This window comes from Bombina bombina, chromosome 1 (genome assembly GCF_027579735.1).
Source record: "Bombina bombina isolate aBomBom1 chromosome 1, aBomBom1.pri, whole genome shotgun sequence".
Lineage (NCBI taxonomy): Eukaryota > Metazoa > Chordata > Amphibia > Anura > Bombinatoridae > Bombina > Bombina bombina.
The window spans coordinates 553056840-553076761 of NC_069499.1; the positions used below are offsets into that span (position 1 = coordinate 553056840).

Here is a 19922-nt window from a genome sequence, read left to right on the forward strand (position 1 = left end):
TACAAATACATAAACCTGATTTTGATTGGGAGCATATGACTGTTAATCTATCTTCATCATATTGTTCACAGACATGCTACCCTATTAACAACATTTTACTTTCAACCACCATCACAATACCAGACGATTATTCTGATTTTCAAGATGTTTTCAACAAGGTTGATGCACAAACACTCCCACCACATAGGCCATATGACTGTCCTATCGACTTATTGCCAGGCGCAACCATACCTGTAGGTCACATATATCCACTCTCTAAACCCGAACTAGATCATTTAAAACTGTACTTGCAAGAAAATCTCGCAAAGGGTTTTATAAGACCCTCCACCTCTCCAGCTGGGGCTGGTATCTTTTTTGTAAAGAACAAAGACCAGTCACTCAGGCCTATCATTGATTATAGGGAGCTTAATAAGAGAACTAAGAAAAATCGCTACCCCTTACCGCTCATTCCTGAGCTAATCGAGAGATTACGTACTGCAAAGGTCTTCACAAAGCTGGACCTTCGGGGGGCTTATAATCTCATACGAATGAGGGCTGGAGATGAATGGTTAACAGCTTTCAGAACTCGTTATGGCCTGTATGAATATACAGTCATGCCTTTCGGGTTGTGTAATGCTCCAGCTACATTTCAGTGCTTCATAAATGATATATTTAAAGACATTTTAGATAATTTCATCGTTGTATATCGAGATGATATACTTATATTTTCTGACAATCAACAAGAACATATCACACATGTAAGAACTGTTCTAGCACGGCTCCGTGAACACAGATTGTATGCGAAATTAGAAAAATGTGAGTTTAATAGCTCACAAGTTGCATTTTTAGGCTATGTCATATCTAATAAAGGCATTAAGATGGATGATTCTAAAATCCAAGCCATCATTCAGTGGCCAACCCCAAAAACCAGAAAAGAGGTGCAAAGATTCCTCGGGTTTGCGAATTTTTATCGTAAATTTATTAAAAACTTCGCTCATACTGCCAGACCCCTTACTGACCTAACAAAACAATCTCAACCATTCAACTGGACTTCAGACTGTCAGAAGGTTTTTGAGAAATTAAAAACTGACTTCACCACCGCACCAATACTTACATTCCCTGATGCTGAATTGCAATATATAGTTGAGGTTGATGCTTCAGATTACGCTCTGGGGGCAGTGCTGTCACAAAAACAATCGCTCACTGACTCTATGCATCCTGTGGCTTATTTATCCAGGCTCATGCTTCCAGCTGAACGAAATTATCCCGTTGGGGAGAAAGAACTGCTAGCAATAAAATCTGCTTTTGACCAGTGGAGACACCTCTTGGAAGGTGCCAAGTTTCCCACTATCATTATAACAGACCACAAAAATTTGCAATATTTGCAACAAAACAGAACGTTGTCTGCCAGACAACTTCGCTGGAACTTGTACTTCTCCCGCTTTGATTTTGTCATCATGTATCGCCCTGGGATCCGCAATGGTAAGGCTGACGCTTTATCCAGAAGAGACACTAGACCACCTTTGACTGACAACCCAACCTCTATTATCCCTAGTTCAAAATTCTTAGGCATGATTGTTAACTCAGATCCAGCCTTCCAGAAATCTCAGCTTGAGGATCCCACGAAACCTATACATCTGCTTCATAAGAAACTTAATGGTCTATACTACCATGCTGATCAACTTTATATTCCTCCTACCTACAGGACCACTCTTCTCCATGCTCATCATGACTCCCCTCTTACAGGACACCTTGGAGAATGGAAAACTTTGAATCTCCTTAAACGGCACTACTGGTGGCCAGCTATGACCACGTCTGTACACGACTACATCACTCATTGTACCACTTGTGCGACTACCAAACCATCACATACTTTCCCAGTAGGCCTTTTACAGCCTTACCCAGTCCCAGAGACCCCCTGGTCTCATCTTGCAATGGATTTCATTGTCGACCTTCCAAAATCTTCCTTCTACACCTCCATACTTGTAGTAGTCGATCTCCTGTCAAAAATGGTCCATTTCTTACCGGCGGTTGGCACACCCACCGCACAACAAACGAGTGACATGTTCATCAAAGAGATAGTTCGCTTACATGGCCTACCCTTGGTCATTTTAACCGACAGAGGATCACAATTCACTTCACGCTTTTGGAGACTTCTTTGTAGGACTTTGCATATATCTCAAAAACTCACTACTTCTTATCACCCCCAGACCAATGGGCAAGCTGAGCGCACGAATCAGTGGTTGGAACAGTATCTCCGTTGTTTCTGTTCCAATCAACAGGAATCTTGGGCTGACCATCTTGCATTGGCAGAATTTGCCTACAATAATGCCACTAATTCATCAACTGGTTTCAGTCCATTTTTTATCAATCATGGAATACATCCTAGAATTGACTACCTACCTTACTTGCCATCACCAAATCCGACAGTTAACGATACTGTCAATGATATTTCAGAAACCTTTGCTGTTGCCCGGGACAACATCAAGCATGCCCAAGCATCCCATAAAAAGTTCTATGATTTGCGACACACACCGCAACCTCAGTACCAGGTTGGTCAGCTAGTCTGGTTATCTACCAAAAACCTTCGCTTGCATACCCCATTGCGGAAGTTGAGTAAACTCTACATTGGTCCATTCCCAATTCTGGCTATCAGAAACCCAGCAACAGTCACCCTTAGACTCCCCGATTCGTACAGGATTCACCCCACTTTCCATGTCTCCCTGATCAAACCATGTCATAGTGGTCATTTACCATCTAATGCCGTTTCCCATGATGTCTTCCAGGATGTGGAATATGAGGTCCAGTCTATTCTCGACTCCAGACGCCGTAGAGGACACTTGGAATACTTGATCCATTGGAAAGGCTATGATCATACTGAGGATTCTTGGGAACCTGCATCCTCTGTGTCAGCACCTCGCTGTGTTACTTTATTTCATCGCCGGAATCCGGATCGCCCTAGTCCTTGAACCCTCGCTGTGGGTTCTTTGGGGGGGGGGATGTGTCATATCCTCTTTTGCCTCTTCCTATTGGCCCCCTTAAATCCTCTCTAACCTATTTAAACTCCTCAATTACCATTCCTTTTGCTGGATTATTGTTTCACTAACCTTAGTGATTCCTGAGCCAATCCGGCTCCAAGCTCTACTCCGTTCTATCCTGACGCTCTGCTGAATCTTCCTGTCAGTTCTGTGCTTCTCAGCGTGTGAGACGCTGCCTGTGTCTCACCCGCTGACGTCATCAGCTATTGCCGGTCTCGGCTCAGAGGGAACTACCGCTTCAGCTCACTTCACAGAGAGACGCTGTATGCTTAAACTCTGCATACACACAAGCCTCAACAGCCTTCCTAATTCTCTGCAGCAACGGACTTCTCATTAAAGAGGGAACTAGGAGTCAGGTTGTATGCTGGGCATTTGCCGTATTATACAATTGCTGTTGCAAGTATTGACATTGTATCCCTGATCCATTACTTACCTATCTATGTCTTATAATACATTCCTGCCTATTTGAGTTAAAACTGACTTTGTGTCTCTACCTCAACTCTCATTTTGGCACATAATAACTTCAGAGGGGTTAAGTCTACATCATCTGATGCGAGATAGCACCTCTGATACAATTACAACCTTTTCTTAAATTTTTGATTACCAGAAATATCCTAGACGCTTATAGGAAATCCTCTTAAAAGCAAAATATATAAATAAGTCTGATAATAATGCTGAATATTGTGAGAAATTTGAGTACATTTTGAACAAATGTTCGTTTGATTTGATGGTCTTAACAGTGGACTGTTTACAAAAAGAAATTGATATACAACAGTCTGAATTGTCAAAACTTGAATCAGAATTAAAGGCAAGTTTAAAGATGGACGATCTAAATAAATTGATGGAGACAACTAATAAAGCTGTGGCTGAACTCCGCTCTGTGCTGGAAGCACGGAAACGTACCAAGTTCCTTCACGATGAGGAAGATTATTCACTGGGGACAGTGTATCGTTGGAGATCGGAACGGACCGGAAATGACGTCAGAGGCACTTCCGGTTATCGGAGACGGAGATACAACAGACGCCGACATGGCGGAACACCGAATACAAGCCAGGATTTGGGGTCCTTAACGGGGGACTCGGAGACAGAGGCAGGATCAGACGTGGGGGTCGGAGACACAGGCATGGCACCCCGAAGGAGCAATCGGAACAGACGGAGAGTAAGGGTGAATCACTAGTTTTAAACTTATCAAAGGTACAGATTACAGAGACTGAATCTTCATTATTACAACGTGGACTTTCTTTTTGCCCTTTTTCCAAATGTGATTTTTTTGAGATAGAGAAAGATTTGTTTAAATTTTTTAGGACATTAAAATTAAAATCTATGTTTTCCAATGATGGCTATGGTGATAGATCTGATAATGCTGGAACAAATTCTAGTGAGCTACATCTTAAAAATCTTGGTCTTAAGGTTAAAAGTAAATACATGCCAGCTAATTATGATAGTAGCATTGACATCTTTTCAAAACTGGTATTAGACGATGTGAAAAATTTACAACATAAGGTATTGAAAAAGACAAAGGTTAATAAATATGCAGCCATTCAGGGTCAGAATAAGGGCCATTTGGATAATAGGTCTATAGAAGCTTTAAAATCTTTGCAAATGAACAAAAATGTTATTTTGAAATCTGCAGATAAGGGCGGAGCAACAGTTCTTCTTGATAAAGATTACTATGTGAAAGAAATTAAGTCCCAATTATCTGATAACGAGGTTTACCAATGTTTACCATATAATCCAATTTTTAATATCGAAAAAGAAATTAATCAAAAGGTTCTATTTGCCTTTAAAAATGGCATCATTGGTAAAAAGGAAATTATGTTCCTATCTCGTGAACATGCACAAACACCAGTACTATATACCTTACCTAAGGTCCATAAAAACTTACAGGCCTCCCCAGGGCGACCTATTATTTCCAGCATGAATTCTGTGTGTTCTAACATCTCTATCTATCTTGATCACATTTTAAGACCCTTTGTAGAATTATCCAACTCCTACATTAAAGATACCAGTAATTTTCTGATTAAATTAAATGATTTAAACATTGCAACGGAGAAAAGTATCTTATATACTCTAGATGTATCAAGTCTATACACTTCTATAACACATGCATCTGGTATAGGAGCAGTAAAAAAAGTGTTGCAACAGTACAGCACGTTCAACAGTTGTCAAATTGATTTTGTTCTGGAACTTCTTGAAATTGTGCTTAGGTGTAATTACTTTCTGTTTCAGGATGAATTTTACATTCAGAGACAGGGTACGGCCATGGGATCCAATGTCGCCCCAACATACGCAAATATATTTATGAACATCTTTGAGGAGAGATTTGTCTTTGAGAACAATCTCTTCATTCTATGTGGCGCCACTTGGTGGCGCTACATAGATGATATATTTGGAGTGTGGTTGGGTGACATTGGATCCCTATGGGAGTTTGCTAATCAGCTGAATAGTGCAACTACACATATCAAGTTTACACTTAAGCACAGTGAGGAAAGTATTGAATTTCTTGACACTAAAGTTTATAAATCAGGCAATAGTTTTGAAACAGACCTGTTTACCAAGCCCACTGATAAAAACAGCCTGCTTCACTTTAATAGCTTTCACCCAGAATCCCTTAAAAGGTCTTTACCTCGCAGTCAACTCTTGAGAGTGAGAAGAATTGTGTCAGAGGACAAATTTGTGAGACAGAGATTGAACCAAATGGGTGACAAATTTATAGTGAGGGGGTATCCCAGTGATTTAGTTAACAAAGAAATTGAAGAAGTGGCAACAGTGTCACGTAACAGCTTACTTGAGACAACAAAACCTAAAGTTAAGATGAAACAAAATCGGGTTGTCTTTGTTACAAAGTTTAACTCATTAAGCAGTAACATTAATTCTATTCTTAGGAGACACTGGCACATATTGAGCCAATGTAACCCTCATGTAACTGAGTTTCAGTCAGAATTCATGCCGGCTTATAAAAGAAGTAAGAATCTTAGAGATAGGCTAATTCGGGCCGATATAGGTACTGCTAAAACTAAAATACAGAGCTATATTACAGATAAAAATATGGGATGCTACCCATGTTTAGGCTGTGCTAGTTGCAATAATATGGTGAAGGGTAAATTTTTCTATCATCCACATACAGGCAAGAAATATAACATCAGGGGTTTATTTACATGTAGAACCACATTTGCCATTTACATGATTAAATGCCCATGTGGGCGGAGTTACATCGGGGAGACCACCAGGATGGTCCGTGACAGGATATGTGAACACAAATCAGACATCAGAAATGGCAAAATAAAAAATCCAGTAGCTGAACACTTTATTCAGGCAGAACACAGGGTATGTCAATTAAGGTTTCAAATAATTGACCAGATTAGTTTACCCAGAAGGGGTGGTAATAGGGAGCTTTTTCTAAAACAGAAGGAAGTATTCTGGATTAATAAATTAGAAACCATGGCACCTGTTGGTATGAATAAAGAATATGATTTATCTGTTTTTTTGTAAATATTTCAATAGGATTAGTCTCTGTATCTAATACTCTGTAATTGTTGTTATTTTTGCAACAATATGTAATAGTTGTCTTTTTAAATGTGTATTACTATATATCTACCACTAGATGGCGCATCCTTCTCAAGGACAAGTAACACTGCAAAGAAAAAATGTGTGTGTATGCACAGGTGAATTGTTAATTAAGTAGGTGTGGTTATTAACCCCTATCCCTATATTAAGGTGTGTTACCTGCATTTATGTATTGACATGACTAAGGACTAGAGGTCCGAAACGTTGTCTTTTCTATTTCGAAATATCCCAATAAAAATGGAATTTTCTACATAGTGGTGAGTGCTGCTGAATTTTTTGGACTGTGCTATCTTTGTTGACAACCATGAGGAGTATGAGGTCAGCAGCATTATTGACTCTCATATGTCCAGGGGCCGCGTACAGTATTTGGTTCACTGGAAGGGCTACGGTCCGAAGGAGCGTTCATGGGTTCCCTCCTCTGATGTCCATGCTCCCGCCCTCCTCCGTGCCTTTCATGCCCTTTTCCCCAATAAGCCTTTTGTCCTCCCGCAGGGGAGGGGTCGTTGAGGGGAGGGTACTGTCAGGGTTTTTTCCCTGCTTTGTTTGCCATGTGCTGCTGGCAGCCATTTTACTCACCTCTCTTGCTGACTCTGGTGCATACTGTATGATGCTGCTCATTTCCTGCACTTCCTTTTATGGCCAGACTGGTGTACATCATCAGTGTGAGACAGAATGCAGTCTCAGAATTGTGATGTCATCACTTATTATTTAAAGGGCCTCTGTTCAGTATGCTTTGCCCTTGCATTGTCTCAGACCTGTTTGTGAGAGCTCCTGTGTATTACCTGGCTGTCTGACGTCCCTCCTGGTTCCTGATCCCTGGTTTGTTCCTGACTCTGCTGTTCTCCTTGTTCCTGATTCCGGCTCGTCTGACTACTCGCTTTGGCTCTTGACTTGGCTCGTCTGACTACTCACTTTGGCTCCTGACTTGGCTCATCTGACTATTCGCATTTTTGCACTTCTCGTCTCAGTCTGATTCCTGGCACCCTAACACTAAGTCCTTGAAGGTCACCTCTTCTCAGGGCATTTTGACAGTTTTTCACCACTAGAGGGTGTTAGTTCATGTGTGTCATATAGATAACACTGTGCTCACGCATGTGGAGTTCAGGTGAGCCAGCTCTGATTGGCTAAAATGGATGTCTGTCAAAAGAACTGAAATAAGGGGGCAGTTTGCAGAGGCTTAGATACAAGGTAAACACAGAGGTAAAATGTGTATTAATATAACTGTGTTGGTTGTGCAAAACTAGGTAATGGGTAATAAAGGGATTATCTATCTTTTTAAACAATAAAAATTCTTGTGTAGACTGTCCCTTTAATGGATGTAAATTATAAAGTTGTTTACAATTGCATGTCCCTTTAATGTCTCCAAGTCAATTAAATTATTTTGTTATTGAGAGTGGCTAGCAGTTTAGAAATGGACTGATTAATCATTTTAAAATATTATATTTGCCTAAAGCCTTTTATCTGCTGAACTAGGGAAGCAGTGGTCTGATAAATAAATAAAGTCTGTGACTGTGTGACAAGCAGTTTCGAAATTGAATGTTTAATGATTTAAAAATATATTTGCCTAATTTATATGACCACTGCTTCCTAGTTCAGCAGATAAAAGGCTTTAGGCTAATATAATATTTTAAAATCATTAAATCATTAACCAGTCCAATACATGTTTATATATGCACAGTATATATCAACACTTAAGCACCTCATTGCAAAAGGTATGCACATGCAATACATGTTTATATATGCACAGTATATGTCCCCAGCCCCCCTGCAATAAATGAGGCTCCCAGCCCCACTGCAATAAAATAATGCTCCCAGCCCATCTGCAATAAATTATTGACCCAGCTCCCCTGCAATGAAATGATGCCCCCAGCCCCCTTGCAATAAATGATTCCCCCAGCCCCCCTGCAATAAAATTATGCCCCCAGCCATAAATGATGCCCCAGCCTCCCTGCAATAAATGATGCCCCAGCCCCCCTTTAATAAGTTATTCCCCCAGCCCCCAGCAATAAATGATTCCCCCACCCCCTTGCACTAAAATGATGCCCCAGCCATAAATGATCCCCCAGCCCACCTGCAATAAATTATCCCCCCAGCCACCCTGCAATATATGATGCCCCAGCCCCCCTTTAATAAGTTATGCCCCTAGCCCCCCAGCAATCAATGATTCCCCCAGCCCCCCTGCAATAAAATGATGCCCCCAGCTATAAATAATGCCCCAGCCCCCTTACAATAAATGATTCTCCCTGCCCCCCTGCAATAAAATGATGTCCCCAATACCCCTGCAATAAAATGATGCTCCCAGCCTCCCTGTAATAAATTATGCCCTCGCAATAAATGATTCACCCTGTCCCCCTGCAAAAAATTATTCCCCCAGCCCCCCTGCAATAAAATGATGCCCCCAGCCATAAATTATGCCTCCAGCCCCCTGCAATAAATGATGCCACCAGCCCCCTGTAATAAATGATGCCCCCAGCCCCCTGTAATAAATGATGCCCCCAGCCCACCAGCAATAAAATTATGCCCTAGTCATAGAGGATGCTCCCAGCCCCCCTGCAATAAAATGATGCCCCCAACCTACTGCAATAAAATTATGCCCTCAGCCACCTGCAATAAAATTATGCCCCGAGCCCCCTGCAATAAATGATGCCCCAGCACCCCTGCAATAAAATGGTTGCTCCCATCAATAAAATGATGCCCCCAGCCCCCTGCAATAAAATGATGCCCCCAGCCCCCTGCAATAAATTATGCACCCAGCCCCCCTGCAATCAAATGATGCCCCCAGCCCCAGCAATAAAATGATGCCCCCAGCCCCCCTGCAATAAATGATGCCCCCAGCAATAAAATGTTGCCCCCAGTTACCTGCAATAAAATGATGCCCCCAGCTCCCTGCATTAAAATTATGCCCCCATCCTCCTGCAATAAATGATGCTCCCAGCCCCACTGCAACACAATGATGCCCCAGTCCCCTGAAATAAAATGATGCCCCAGCCCCCTGAAAAAAAATGATGCCCCAGTCCCCCTACAATAAAATGATGCCCCCAGCCATAAATGATGCCCCCAGCCCCCTGCAATAAATGATTCCCCAGCAATAAAATGATGCCCCAAGGCCCCTGCAATAAATGATGCCCCCAGCCTCCTACAATAAATGATGCCCCCAGCCCCCCTGCAATAAAATGATGCCCCCAGCCCCCTGCAAAAAAATTATGCCCCAGCAATAAAATGATGCCCCCATGCAATAAATGATGCCCCCAGCCCCCTGCAATAAAATGATGCCCCCAGTCCCCTGCAATAAAATGATGCCCCCAGTCCCCTGCAATAAAATAATGCCCCCAGCCCTCCTGCAAAAAATGATGCCCCAGCAATAAAATGATGCCCCCAGCCCCCCTGCAATAAAATGATGCCCCCAGCCCCCTGCAAATAAATGATGCCCCAGCAATAAAATGATGCCCCAGTTCACCTGCAATAAAATGATGCCCCCTCAATCTGCCCCTCCGTGCCCCCCCATGACCCTACCCCCTACAAAAATCAAAAGACAGTTACTTACTGAGGGCTGAGAATAAGACTGCAACTCTTCTGTTACATTCAGTGACAGTCCGCTCAGACTCCACATGATCAGGACTCAGGAGGCTTCCCACCAGGCACTTCCTCTTTGGGGCTCCCTTGCGCATGCCAATCAGCACCGGTCACGTTCTCCTGGTGCTGTCAATCACCAGGAGAACATAACTGTCTCTGATTGGCTTCCTCGCTAGGAGGCAGCAAGAGTTGGTGCTTCAGAATGGCTAATGCTATTATCCATGAAGCGCAATGGAGAGAAGCTGTCCTGTACGCTACCTCTCCATAGCATTACATGGGGGGGGGGTTATTTTTTTTTATTTTACTTCTTTTTTTTTTTTTTTTATTCAAATTCAATTTAATTTTGGCCCCATATGGCACTGCCTTCCCTGTCTCCTATGACTGCATGTCCTATTAATTTAACAACCAATAGTTGGTGCTTCAGAATGGCTAATGCTATTATCCATGAAGCGCAATGGAGAGAAGCTGTCCTGTACGCTACCTCTCCATAGCATTACATGGGGGGGGTTATTTTTTTTTATTTTACTTCTTTTTTTTTTTTTTTATTCAAATTCAATTTAACTTTGGCCCCATATGGCACTGCCTTCCCTGTCTCCTATGACTGCATGTCCTATTATGTCTCTTTAAATACAACTATTTAAATTGTTATTAAGGTAATCATTATTTTTTCTCCTTCCGATAAAGTACAGCTGCATAGTTGATCAAATATGAATGATTAACCAATTAAACTGGAGATAGTTCACCTCCCAATAATTTAATTCATTTCAATGAGCTATTTATGCATATCTAATGATATATAACCAAACCAGTAATGGTAATGGAAGCATAATATGAAAAGTTGTTATTCTAAAAATAAAAACCATAATATAAATCGATCTTATAGACTAGTGATTTAAATCTTGATTTAAATCAATTTGATTTAAATCAAATCCACCCTGATGCTTGTCAACAAATAATACCAAGAAAACAAATAAATCATTTAATGACGCAAGTAAATTGAAAAGTCTCTTAAATTTGTATTCTCTACCAAACTATTAAACTCTAATTTTGACTCCATGTTTTTTTAAGTATCTGATTGCAAATATTAGTCATAACATCCAGAAAACACTTGGCATTGGATAAAGATCAGACACATTTCCTAAAGCTATAAAGGATATACAATATATACAGTATATATAAACATGCTATGAGCATACAAACCAAGATAGAAGAATGTGAGGTCCATACTCCCAAAAGTGGTGCCAGATTGCGATAAAAGGGTGAATACTTTCAATGTCTTAATTAGTTTATTTATTGTTTAGCTTGAGCTTGATTTTCTTCAAATAGATTTATATTCAGCAGTTGATATTATGCATGTAACAATAACAATGTAATTTGTATTCTTATTGTTGGTATATTAAACAGAAATGTACTTTTAAACTCTACTTACCTGGTCTACATCCACATCTTGACTAATATTTGAGCCAACATCCAGAACAATATCCGTTCTTAAGTTCTGCAAATAGAATAAGTGTTTTAATACACAAACTCACAGTTATTTAGTTACATGTTGCTATAAACAACTCAAATAATAGGAAATCCTTATAGCGCATCACTGAGCCAAGCAACCAGAAACTGCAATACTGGAGTATTGCTGTGGGATTCATTTTGGTTTGGGGGAGTAGGACATCAGTGGTTTGTTGCACTTTGGGGGGCTAGGTCAACACTAGCTATATTTCTTTGCAGTGGAGGGATGTTGCAGTTTCTCTGTATTGCATTTGAAGGAATTTGTTTTTGCTCACGATTGAGTTAAGTCTACTTAAAAACTTTTTTCCCACTATTAATATATGTAGGATTCAGCGCAGGTGTGACAAGCATATGCTCCAGACTTCTTGCACTAAAAAATATAACTAAAGATGTGATAACTTTTAAAATAATCATTTGTGAAAGGATGTGTATATTCTGTAGCACTTACTTCAAGTTCCTGTATACAATTCCCCAAATTAAACTCACTGCATAAAGATTCCTCTACATTCGCTTTTACCTTGTGCATTCCTGTGCGGCAATTTAACTCCACCTCAGAACACGCTGCTCCAAATATAAAATCTGGGCTCTCTGTGCCTTCCTTAAGGCCCCAGTCTAAGTTTGTTTCAGCATTCCTGCAAAGAAGGTCACCAGGATTACTATAAAAACATAATCATAGACACAGCATATTTTCTTCCTTACAATGATACATTTCACCATATGGAATCCTAATAAACCAATAAAAATTTTGAGAATCTTAAGAAATTACTAAAATATTTACAATGTATTTACATTTTGTAGCAAAAGTGTCAGCCTAATTAATGTAAGGTTCTCTGCAGGTGAATGAAGAATGGACATGCCAACCACAGAAGTGAGGTAATTGTAGAATGATTAGGTTCCAGTTTAATATACCTTCATTAAAATTAAAGGGACACTGAACCCAATTTTTTTTTTCTATCGTGATTCAGATAGAGCATGCAATTTTAAGCAACTTTCTAATTTACTCCTATTATCAAATTCTTTTCATTCTCTTGGTATCTTTATTTGAAATGCAAGAATGTAAGTTTAGATGCCGGCCCATTTTTGGTGAACACACGGTGTTGTTCTTGCTGATTGGTGGGTAAATTCACCTACCAATAAACAAGTGCTTTCCATGGTGCTGAACCAAAAAAATAGCTTAAATGCCTTCTTTTTCAAATAAAGAAAGCAAGAGAACAAAGAAAAATTGCTAATAGAAGTAAATTAGAAAGTTGTTTAAAATTGCATGCTCTATCTGAATCACGAAAGAAAAAATTTGGGTTCAGTGTCCCTTTAATGTTTCTTAGTTAAAGAATTCAAATGTTCAACTTCAAGGTATGTGTATCTATGTTACCACCCTGGTGTCTAGGAGAAACCCATGGTAACAATGTTAAGTGGGAGTGACTTATGAGGAAGCTTGAAGTAGGAACTAGGAAGAAACATTCAAATGTTATAGAATCCATAATTAAAGAAAAACTAAATTAGTGCATTGTTTGCCAACATAAACATATATCATTCCTTTTACCTTAATAAACTGTTTGGGTGCTTCAGTTATATAACATTACTACACAGCTTTAATGAAGACTGTCCAGAAATGTCATCTATTCTGCAATGCAATATGGCACATGAATGGAAGCTCTGGGTGCTGGATATAGCATTGTGTGTATATAACCATAGCTACAACAATGGGGGCTGCACTGGATACAAATACAAACTGATCCAAGGGTCTAGGAAGCCTTACTGACTTTTATTCATGTATTACCAATGTACTTGTCTCTTTTTTACCTCCTTATACTATTCCATGCTGTCAATTTCACTCTCATTTTTACCCCCATACAAGTCTGTATCTTTCATTTAACATCTTCACAGTAACCCTGTCCTTCTATCATATCCTTCCCAATACCCACCACCAGTAGCATAGCTAAAAGCCACTACGTCAAAGGGAAAATTTTAAAGCAATGCCCTAAAGAACCCCTTAGAGTTTTCACTCAGAATGACAGGGGGACTGCTGATACAATTAAATTTGTATGTACCATTAATTGCAGAGACAAAAAGAGACGCGCGTTTCACATAACGCTTCTTCAGAGGGGGAAGCGTTATGTGAAACGTGCGTCAGGGGCACTGTTCACGAGGTCATAGTACCTCACTGTTTTTAGTTGCTCGCTCGATATAATATTTTCTATATTCATTATATATATGCGTGTGTGAAACTTGAACAGGATAATATTAACACAGTCTCCGATATAGTAGAGACTTTTGTAGATGGTGGTATGAATGTTTGACTTTCGTTAGCCAGAAGTAACATTAATTAAGCCTCCGCTATAGAAGAGGCTTTAATTAGCCAGTCGTTACGTGGGTCTCTTATTTTGCAAATCTGAACAACAAAAAGTTCACAATATCTTCACTTATATGTGTCTGGTAATCGAGGGGACTACTTGATATCAGTATAGGGTTTACTATATGTTTTTAATATCTTCACTAATATGTGTCTGGTAATCAAGGTGGTAACTTGATATCAGTGCTGGGTTCATTATATGCAAGTAACTAATATAAAACGATACAATAATCGGTACTAACATATATAGTACAAAATATTTACTATTATAGCTTGTAGTACCTCTTTATATATCGCAACACAATTGCACTTTTTTATTGAACTAGCAATGTTAACAATATATGTTCAGCCTAGCGAATAACTTTCTGCTACTAAGGTATACTTTATATTAACTTGGCTATCAGCTTGGTGCTATTTTGTATCAAACAAATATTTTATATCCAAGATTATTTATTTAACCTTAACGCAGATACTGTTCAAACTATTTACAATACTGGGCTATATGATACTGAACAGGTTATGCCAGTGTCACTTTAACACAGCTGAATCAAAGTTTCCAGTCATAATGGAACATATGTAACCCCTTCCTAGCATATCAGGTGCAATTTTTGTTCACTTTAATTTTACACAAAAATCAAGCATTTTGAGATATTAAACACGCAACTTGACTGCTAAATTGCTATATATAAACCCTGGCTATTATCACAGTAATACACCATCCAATAATCCATAATTTACTGTGTTAAGTTATTTTGCAGACAATTGATACTCTAGGGAATCTCATAACATTGACTTATACCGGTTATCCTTGAGAGTATCATTTGCAGAGATAACTGCAACATCATTATTTCTGTTCCCCTCGCTATATATCTAATACTTAAATTATATATAAGAGCTGGAGCTATTTTTAACCAGTGTATGTGTGAGTGTTTGTCTGAGTCCTGTTGGACTTCACTTTTGTCTCCAATAAAGTTTTTCAGTATGAATGGTTTTTCTTTTTGAGACATTTTTTAATCATACAAGTAACTTCTATTGGGTATTTGTGGTTCCATTTACCCTATGACACATTGTGTTGTTTTCTAATATAATCTTATTACAATAAGTTGATAATTTAAAATCAGTGGGTATCTATTAAGATATCTTTCTAGAGTAAGGCAGGCCTGGCCCTTTTCTTGCAAGATCTCTTTTTGTCTCTGCAATTAATGGTACATACAAATGTATCTTTCCAGCCTTTCTCTTAAATTATAGGGCCTATATACTGGTACTATTTGATTATTACTTTTGCCCTATAATTTTTATTTTTTACCCACTTGCCCCCAGCCCCCCCTTTTTATTCAATAGTGATACAATTAAATGTATTTAAAGGGACAGTCAACTCCAAAATATTTATTGTTTAAAAAGATAGATAATCCTTTTTTTACCCATTCCCCAGTCTTGCACAGCCAACATGGTTATATTAATATACTTTTAACCTCTGTGATTACTATGTATCTAAGCCTCTTTTGACAGCCCCCTGATCACATTTATTTATTATCTATTGACTTTGGCTTAGAAACAGGCAGAAATTTAGAGGTCAAAATGTTATAAAGCATTTTAATATAACAATGTTGTTTGTGCAAAGCTGAGGAATGAGTAGTAAAGGCGTTATCTATCTTTTTAAACAATAACAATTTTGGTGTTGACTCTCCCTTTAAAAGTAAGTACGTGACACCAATGACAGAGCTAGTAGAGTAGACTAAGGCTAAACCAAACTAGGGTATTTATCAATAATCAAGTTGAGTGCATCTTAGGCATTTTATCTTCCCCATTCATTTGATAAAATAAATAAACATTGCCCCATTACAGCTTTACAACTATCCTCAGTCACCACATACCATGTAATACATACTTGTCCAGAACTAGAATTACAGCTACCTTGTCCAGGCAGAATACTGCTTTCTTGACACTGCCCTTGTGCATTTAGTTATTAATGAGCCCCCTGCACTGCTGGTAGATATGCCCTAGCCACTTAAGCCTCATGTTCCCTAATGAATTAAAGTAGATAGAAAGGGAAATGTCAGTGCAAGAATGAGTGTAGGTTTTCATTAAAAATTATTAACCTCATAGCTGCCAAGGTAATGAAGTCTTCAGAGGTGCAATGATAAACTGAAATAAACTTGTCTCAAACACATGACAAAGGGCTCGATGATTGAAAGCTCTCTGGGCTGGCGAGATTATTAATGAATACTCGCCAGTCCTTCTATTTCCCTGGTGGAAGGATCTAAAGCCATTTTTTACCCTGAAAACAGGGTGTCTCGCTAAGGGGCGTATACTGCATTTTCATTTGAAATGTGCACATTATACAAAACAAATATTTGAACCATGTACACAAAGATAAGCAGGGAAAAGTTGTTTTGTTAAGGTGCATCAAAAATCGTAACAAAATTCTTAACCAAAAATCGCATGTTAACAAAAACGTAAAATTAGTATGTAATTTTCACAGGAATAAATCAAATTAAATATTCACAGCGTAATTGTAGTACACTGGATGTGCAAAAATCACACAGAAATTTGAATTTATAAATACAAAATGCAAAGCGTAATTGTTGTTTTTTCGTAAAATGGGCTGAACATGGGCGTTCCATGGGCGTATATGACAATGTCTCACTAATCCCAGCATAATTCTATAAAGATTTTCGCACTGCATATATCACAGTTTTTTTTCGCCAACTAAAAGGTGGCAAGCTTTTGTCAAAACAATACGAACACTTATAACCCCAATAGAAAAACAAATTCATACTAAAATATAGGCGAATGTAAGATGCTATAAGCAGAAAGCAGCGTAATGTGAGTTATATTGGCTGCATGATTTTAATTTTAAAGTGCTCTCCCTGCTAACTTCGCACTAAGGAGCGAAGTTTCCCTATCCAGCGAGCTTCATTACTTTTAATAGAAGCCATCTCTCAACTCGCAGGGACTGCCCCTTTTTTACGATCATTGCTCCGGGGCAGCGCTGCGAGTGTCAGCGAGAAAAAGAAGGTTTGAGCTGGTGAAAAATATATCATCGAGCTCAAAGTGAGGAAACAGTGCAAACCTTCAGATGAGACACACATCACGGCAAGCTACCAGCTACCCCATTCCATTTAGAATGCTGAATATCTGTAGGTGCTACTACAGCGAACCTCCTCATAGTGTAGCAATAATTAGAACATAGTAAATTGCTTCAAACATAAATGCGGCCAAAACATAACTTCTCATTAAAGGGACATAAAAGTGGAAAAAGAAAATGCTCTAATGTGTTAGAGCATTTTATTACTGTATTATTGCTTTTATATAACCGTGTTTAGCCCTTTAAATCTAGCTGAATACATCTGGAGAGCCAATGATAAGAGATAAATAAGTGTAGCCACCAATCACCTGCTAGCTCCCAGTAATGCATTGCTGCATCTGAGCCCATCAACCCCATATCAACAAAGGATATCCAGAGTACAAAATATATTTGATAATAGAAGTAAATTCAAAAGCCTCTTGAATTGTGTGCTCTTTCTTCATAAATGTTTAATTGTGACTTTTATATCGCTTTTAAGATAGTTATTTATGAAAAATGCAAATCTAAATCAGTATCAATATTTGACTAAACACTTTTAACTCTTAAAATAATAATTAGGAAATCATAATTTTGCCAACTTATGTAAATCTCTTTATGCAAGCGGAAGTCAAATTCACACAGACAAACAGCAAGTTCTCTCTATGTAACAAGTGGTCTACTACAAAGAGTTTACCTGTAATGACCAGTGGCAGACAGGCAGATCCTGAGTCGGAAAGCTTCTTGCACCTGTGTAGATTAGATACATGCGGTGGAGAAAGAAGGATGAAGTAGGAATAATTACAAATACTATGAAATGTTTTTACAATACGGCAACATTATAGAAAAATCCCTATATGTTAATGATTAGCTTCACTTAAAAAATACATTAGTTAGTTAGTTAATATTTAGGGAGATAAAAAAAATCTGTGGCATTAGTAATATTATTTCTAGATTTGTATACCAAAATATATATATATTAATTTGGTTGGATTAATAGTAAATTATTAGTCAATTGTGTAAAATTTGTGCACACTCACATAATCCTTCCACGTAGCCTCAGAATTCATACTGATAATTGGCTGCAAGCGTTGTAGGAGAATCTGGCAAGCTTCCTGTATACAGATTTTAAAGTCAAATTGTGTATTTATCTAGATTAGGAAAACAATGCTTAAGAATACTATAAACAAAAACACAAATGGGGATTTGTTAGTGCAAGTAATTTGTTTTATGGATTTTCTGTTACCAACACCATTATCTGTTATAATTCAACTCATAGGTGCAATATGAGGCCTCTGGTCACTTCTACTGAGACAGATGTTTATTCTTAACCATAAGTTCTCTCATAGATGTGTAACGTTTATGCTTCCTTTGTGTCCAGACAAATTACACACATATGGGTCTATTTCAATTCATTTCAAGAGCTGTGCAATGTGTTTTGCATAGCTTTTTACAAGGTTTTAATTCCAAATCATTATGAAGCTTACCACATGGTTTTAGCAGTGACTGTATACACCACCCACTACTTTCAACTGACAGAATTTTAAAGCATCATTTCATTCCACTAGAAAATAATTTTCTAGCAGTTTTATTTTGTCATATTTTAGATGGATCTATTGCAACAGCTTTGAAATTTTGAATTAATGTTTGGCCTTTTTAAGAGTAAAACTTGATTGTTCACACACTTTTTATGTATGTATTTATTATTTTTATTATTATTATTTAATGTTTACAGATTTGTACATGCTTAGGTCACATGTTAAGAAAAAAAAACAGTAGTTTCCTGGTTTAATAAAAATTTTAAAATATAAAACAGAAAAATGTAAACATCAAAATGTATTATTCCAGTTTGCTTATTTATAGAATAAAGCAAAGTGATATGAACTGTTACACTCATATCATGAACTGATATTACTGGTTAATTGTATCAAACTGAATTAAACCACATCAGGCAGTGGGGTCCCCAATAACCCCAATAATAACTTATCTCCCTTTGAAAGCCTGTTTATAGTACTTCCCATGTTTAACCAATCTGTGTATAAGAAAACCAGACTTGTGGATTATATTATAATTTGCGTGTTTTCACATATTTAGGGGATGCTGTTAAAAGATTGGAACATTCCAGAAAACAAAGCCAAAAACCACCAAAATAATTTTACACACACAAATCCATACTTTATGAGGAGCTGATGTGCCATCATACATGTGCCTATAATGTTTTAGCATATAGGTGTATGTAATATACAATATACAAGACATTCTATGATCACCCACAGTCGACGCTGGCAAGACAGTAGACACGTAATTTGAGAGATAATTCATCTATAAAGATTAATATATACTTTTTTTTTTCTTACTGTAGGGAACCAAACAAACACCTAGATTACAAGTTTTGCGTTTGTATTTTAACGCTGAAAAAATTGTCATTTCTGCGTTAAAACAGCAACGCAGCCATTACGAGTCTTGTCGGTATAGCTGTACCGCAAGCCTTTTAGCCTGTAACGCAACGACAGCCCCGCACTCAAAAAAATTATGTTTTTTCATGGGATTCCCATAGAGCTGCCATAACGAGTTTTGCGGTGAAGCTAAAAAGCTTGCATTACACCCTATAACGACATGATCCGTATCACTATTTGAGTGAGACCAGTAGTTATGAGTTTTACGCAACAAAACTGTTACATAAAAGTCATAACTAAAGTGTTACAAAGTACACTAACACCCATAAACTACCTATTAACCCCTAAACCGAGGCCCTCCCGAATCGCAAGTCCTATATTAAAGTTATTAACCCATAATCTGCCGCTCCTGACATCGCCGCCAGTAATAAAATGTATTAACCCCTATT

The 19922-nt window shown here is 38.3% G+C and overlaps 1 protein-coding gene across 1 annotated transcript in view; it reads right to left on the minus strand.

Moving 5' to 3' along the window:
* LOC128645613 (aldehyde oxidase 2) overlaps nt 1-19922 on the minus strand; it is a 243993-nt gene that overhangs the window by 45869 nt on the left and 178202 nt on the right. The window contains exons 22-25 of the mRNA XM_053698720.1: nt 18118-18192; nt 17775-17827; nt 12181-12295; nt 11587-11652 (exon numbers count right to left, since the gene is read on the minus strand). Coding sequence (XP_053554695.1) covers nt 11587-11652; nt 12181-12295; nt 17775-17827; nt 18118-18192 — 309 coding nt within the window. The remainder of the gene's footprint in view (nt 1-11586; nt 11653-12180; nt 12296-17774; nt 17828-18117; nt 18193-19922) is intronic.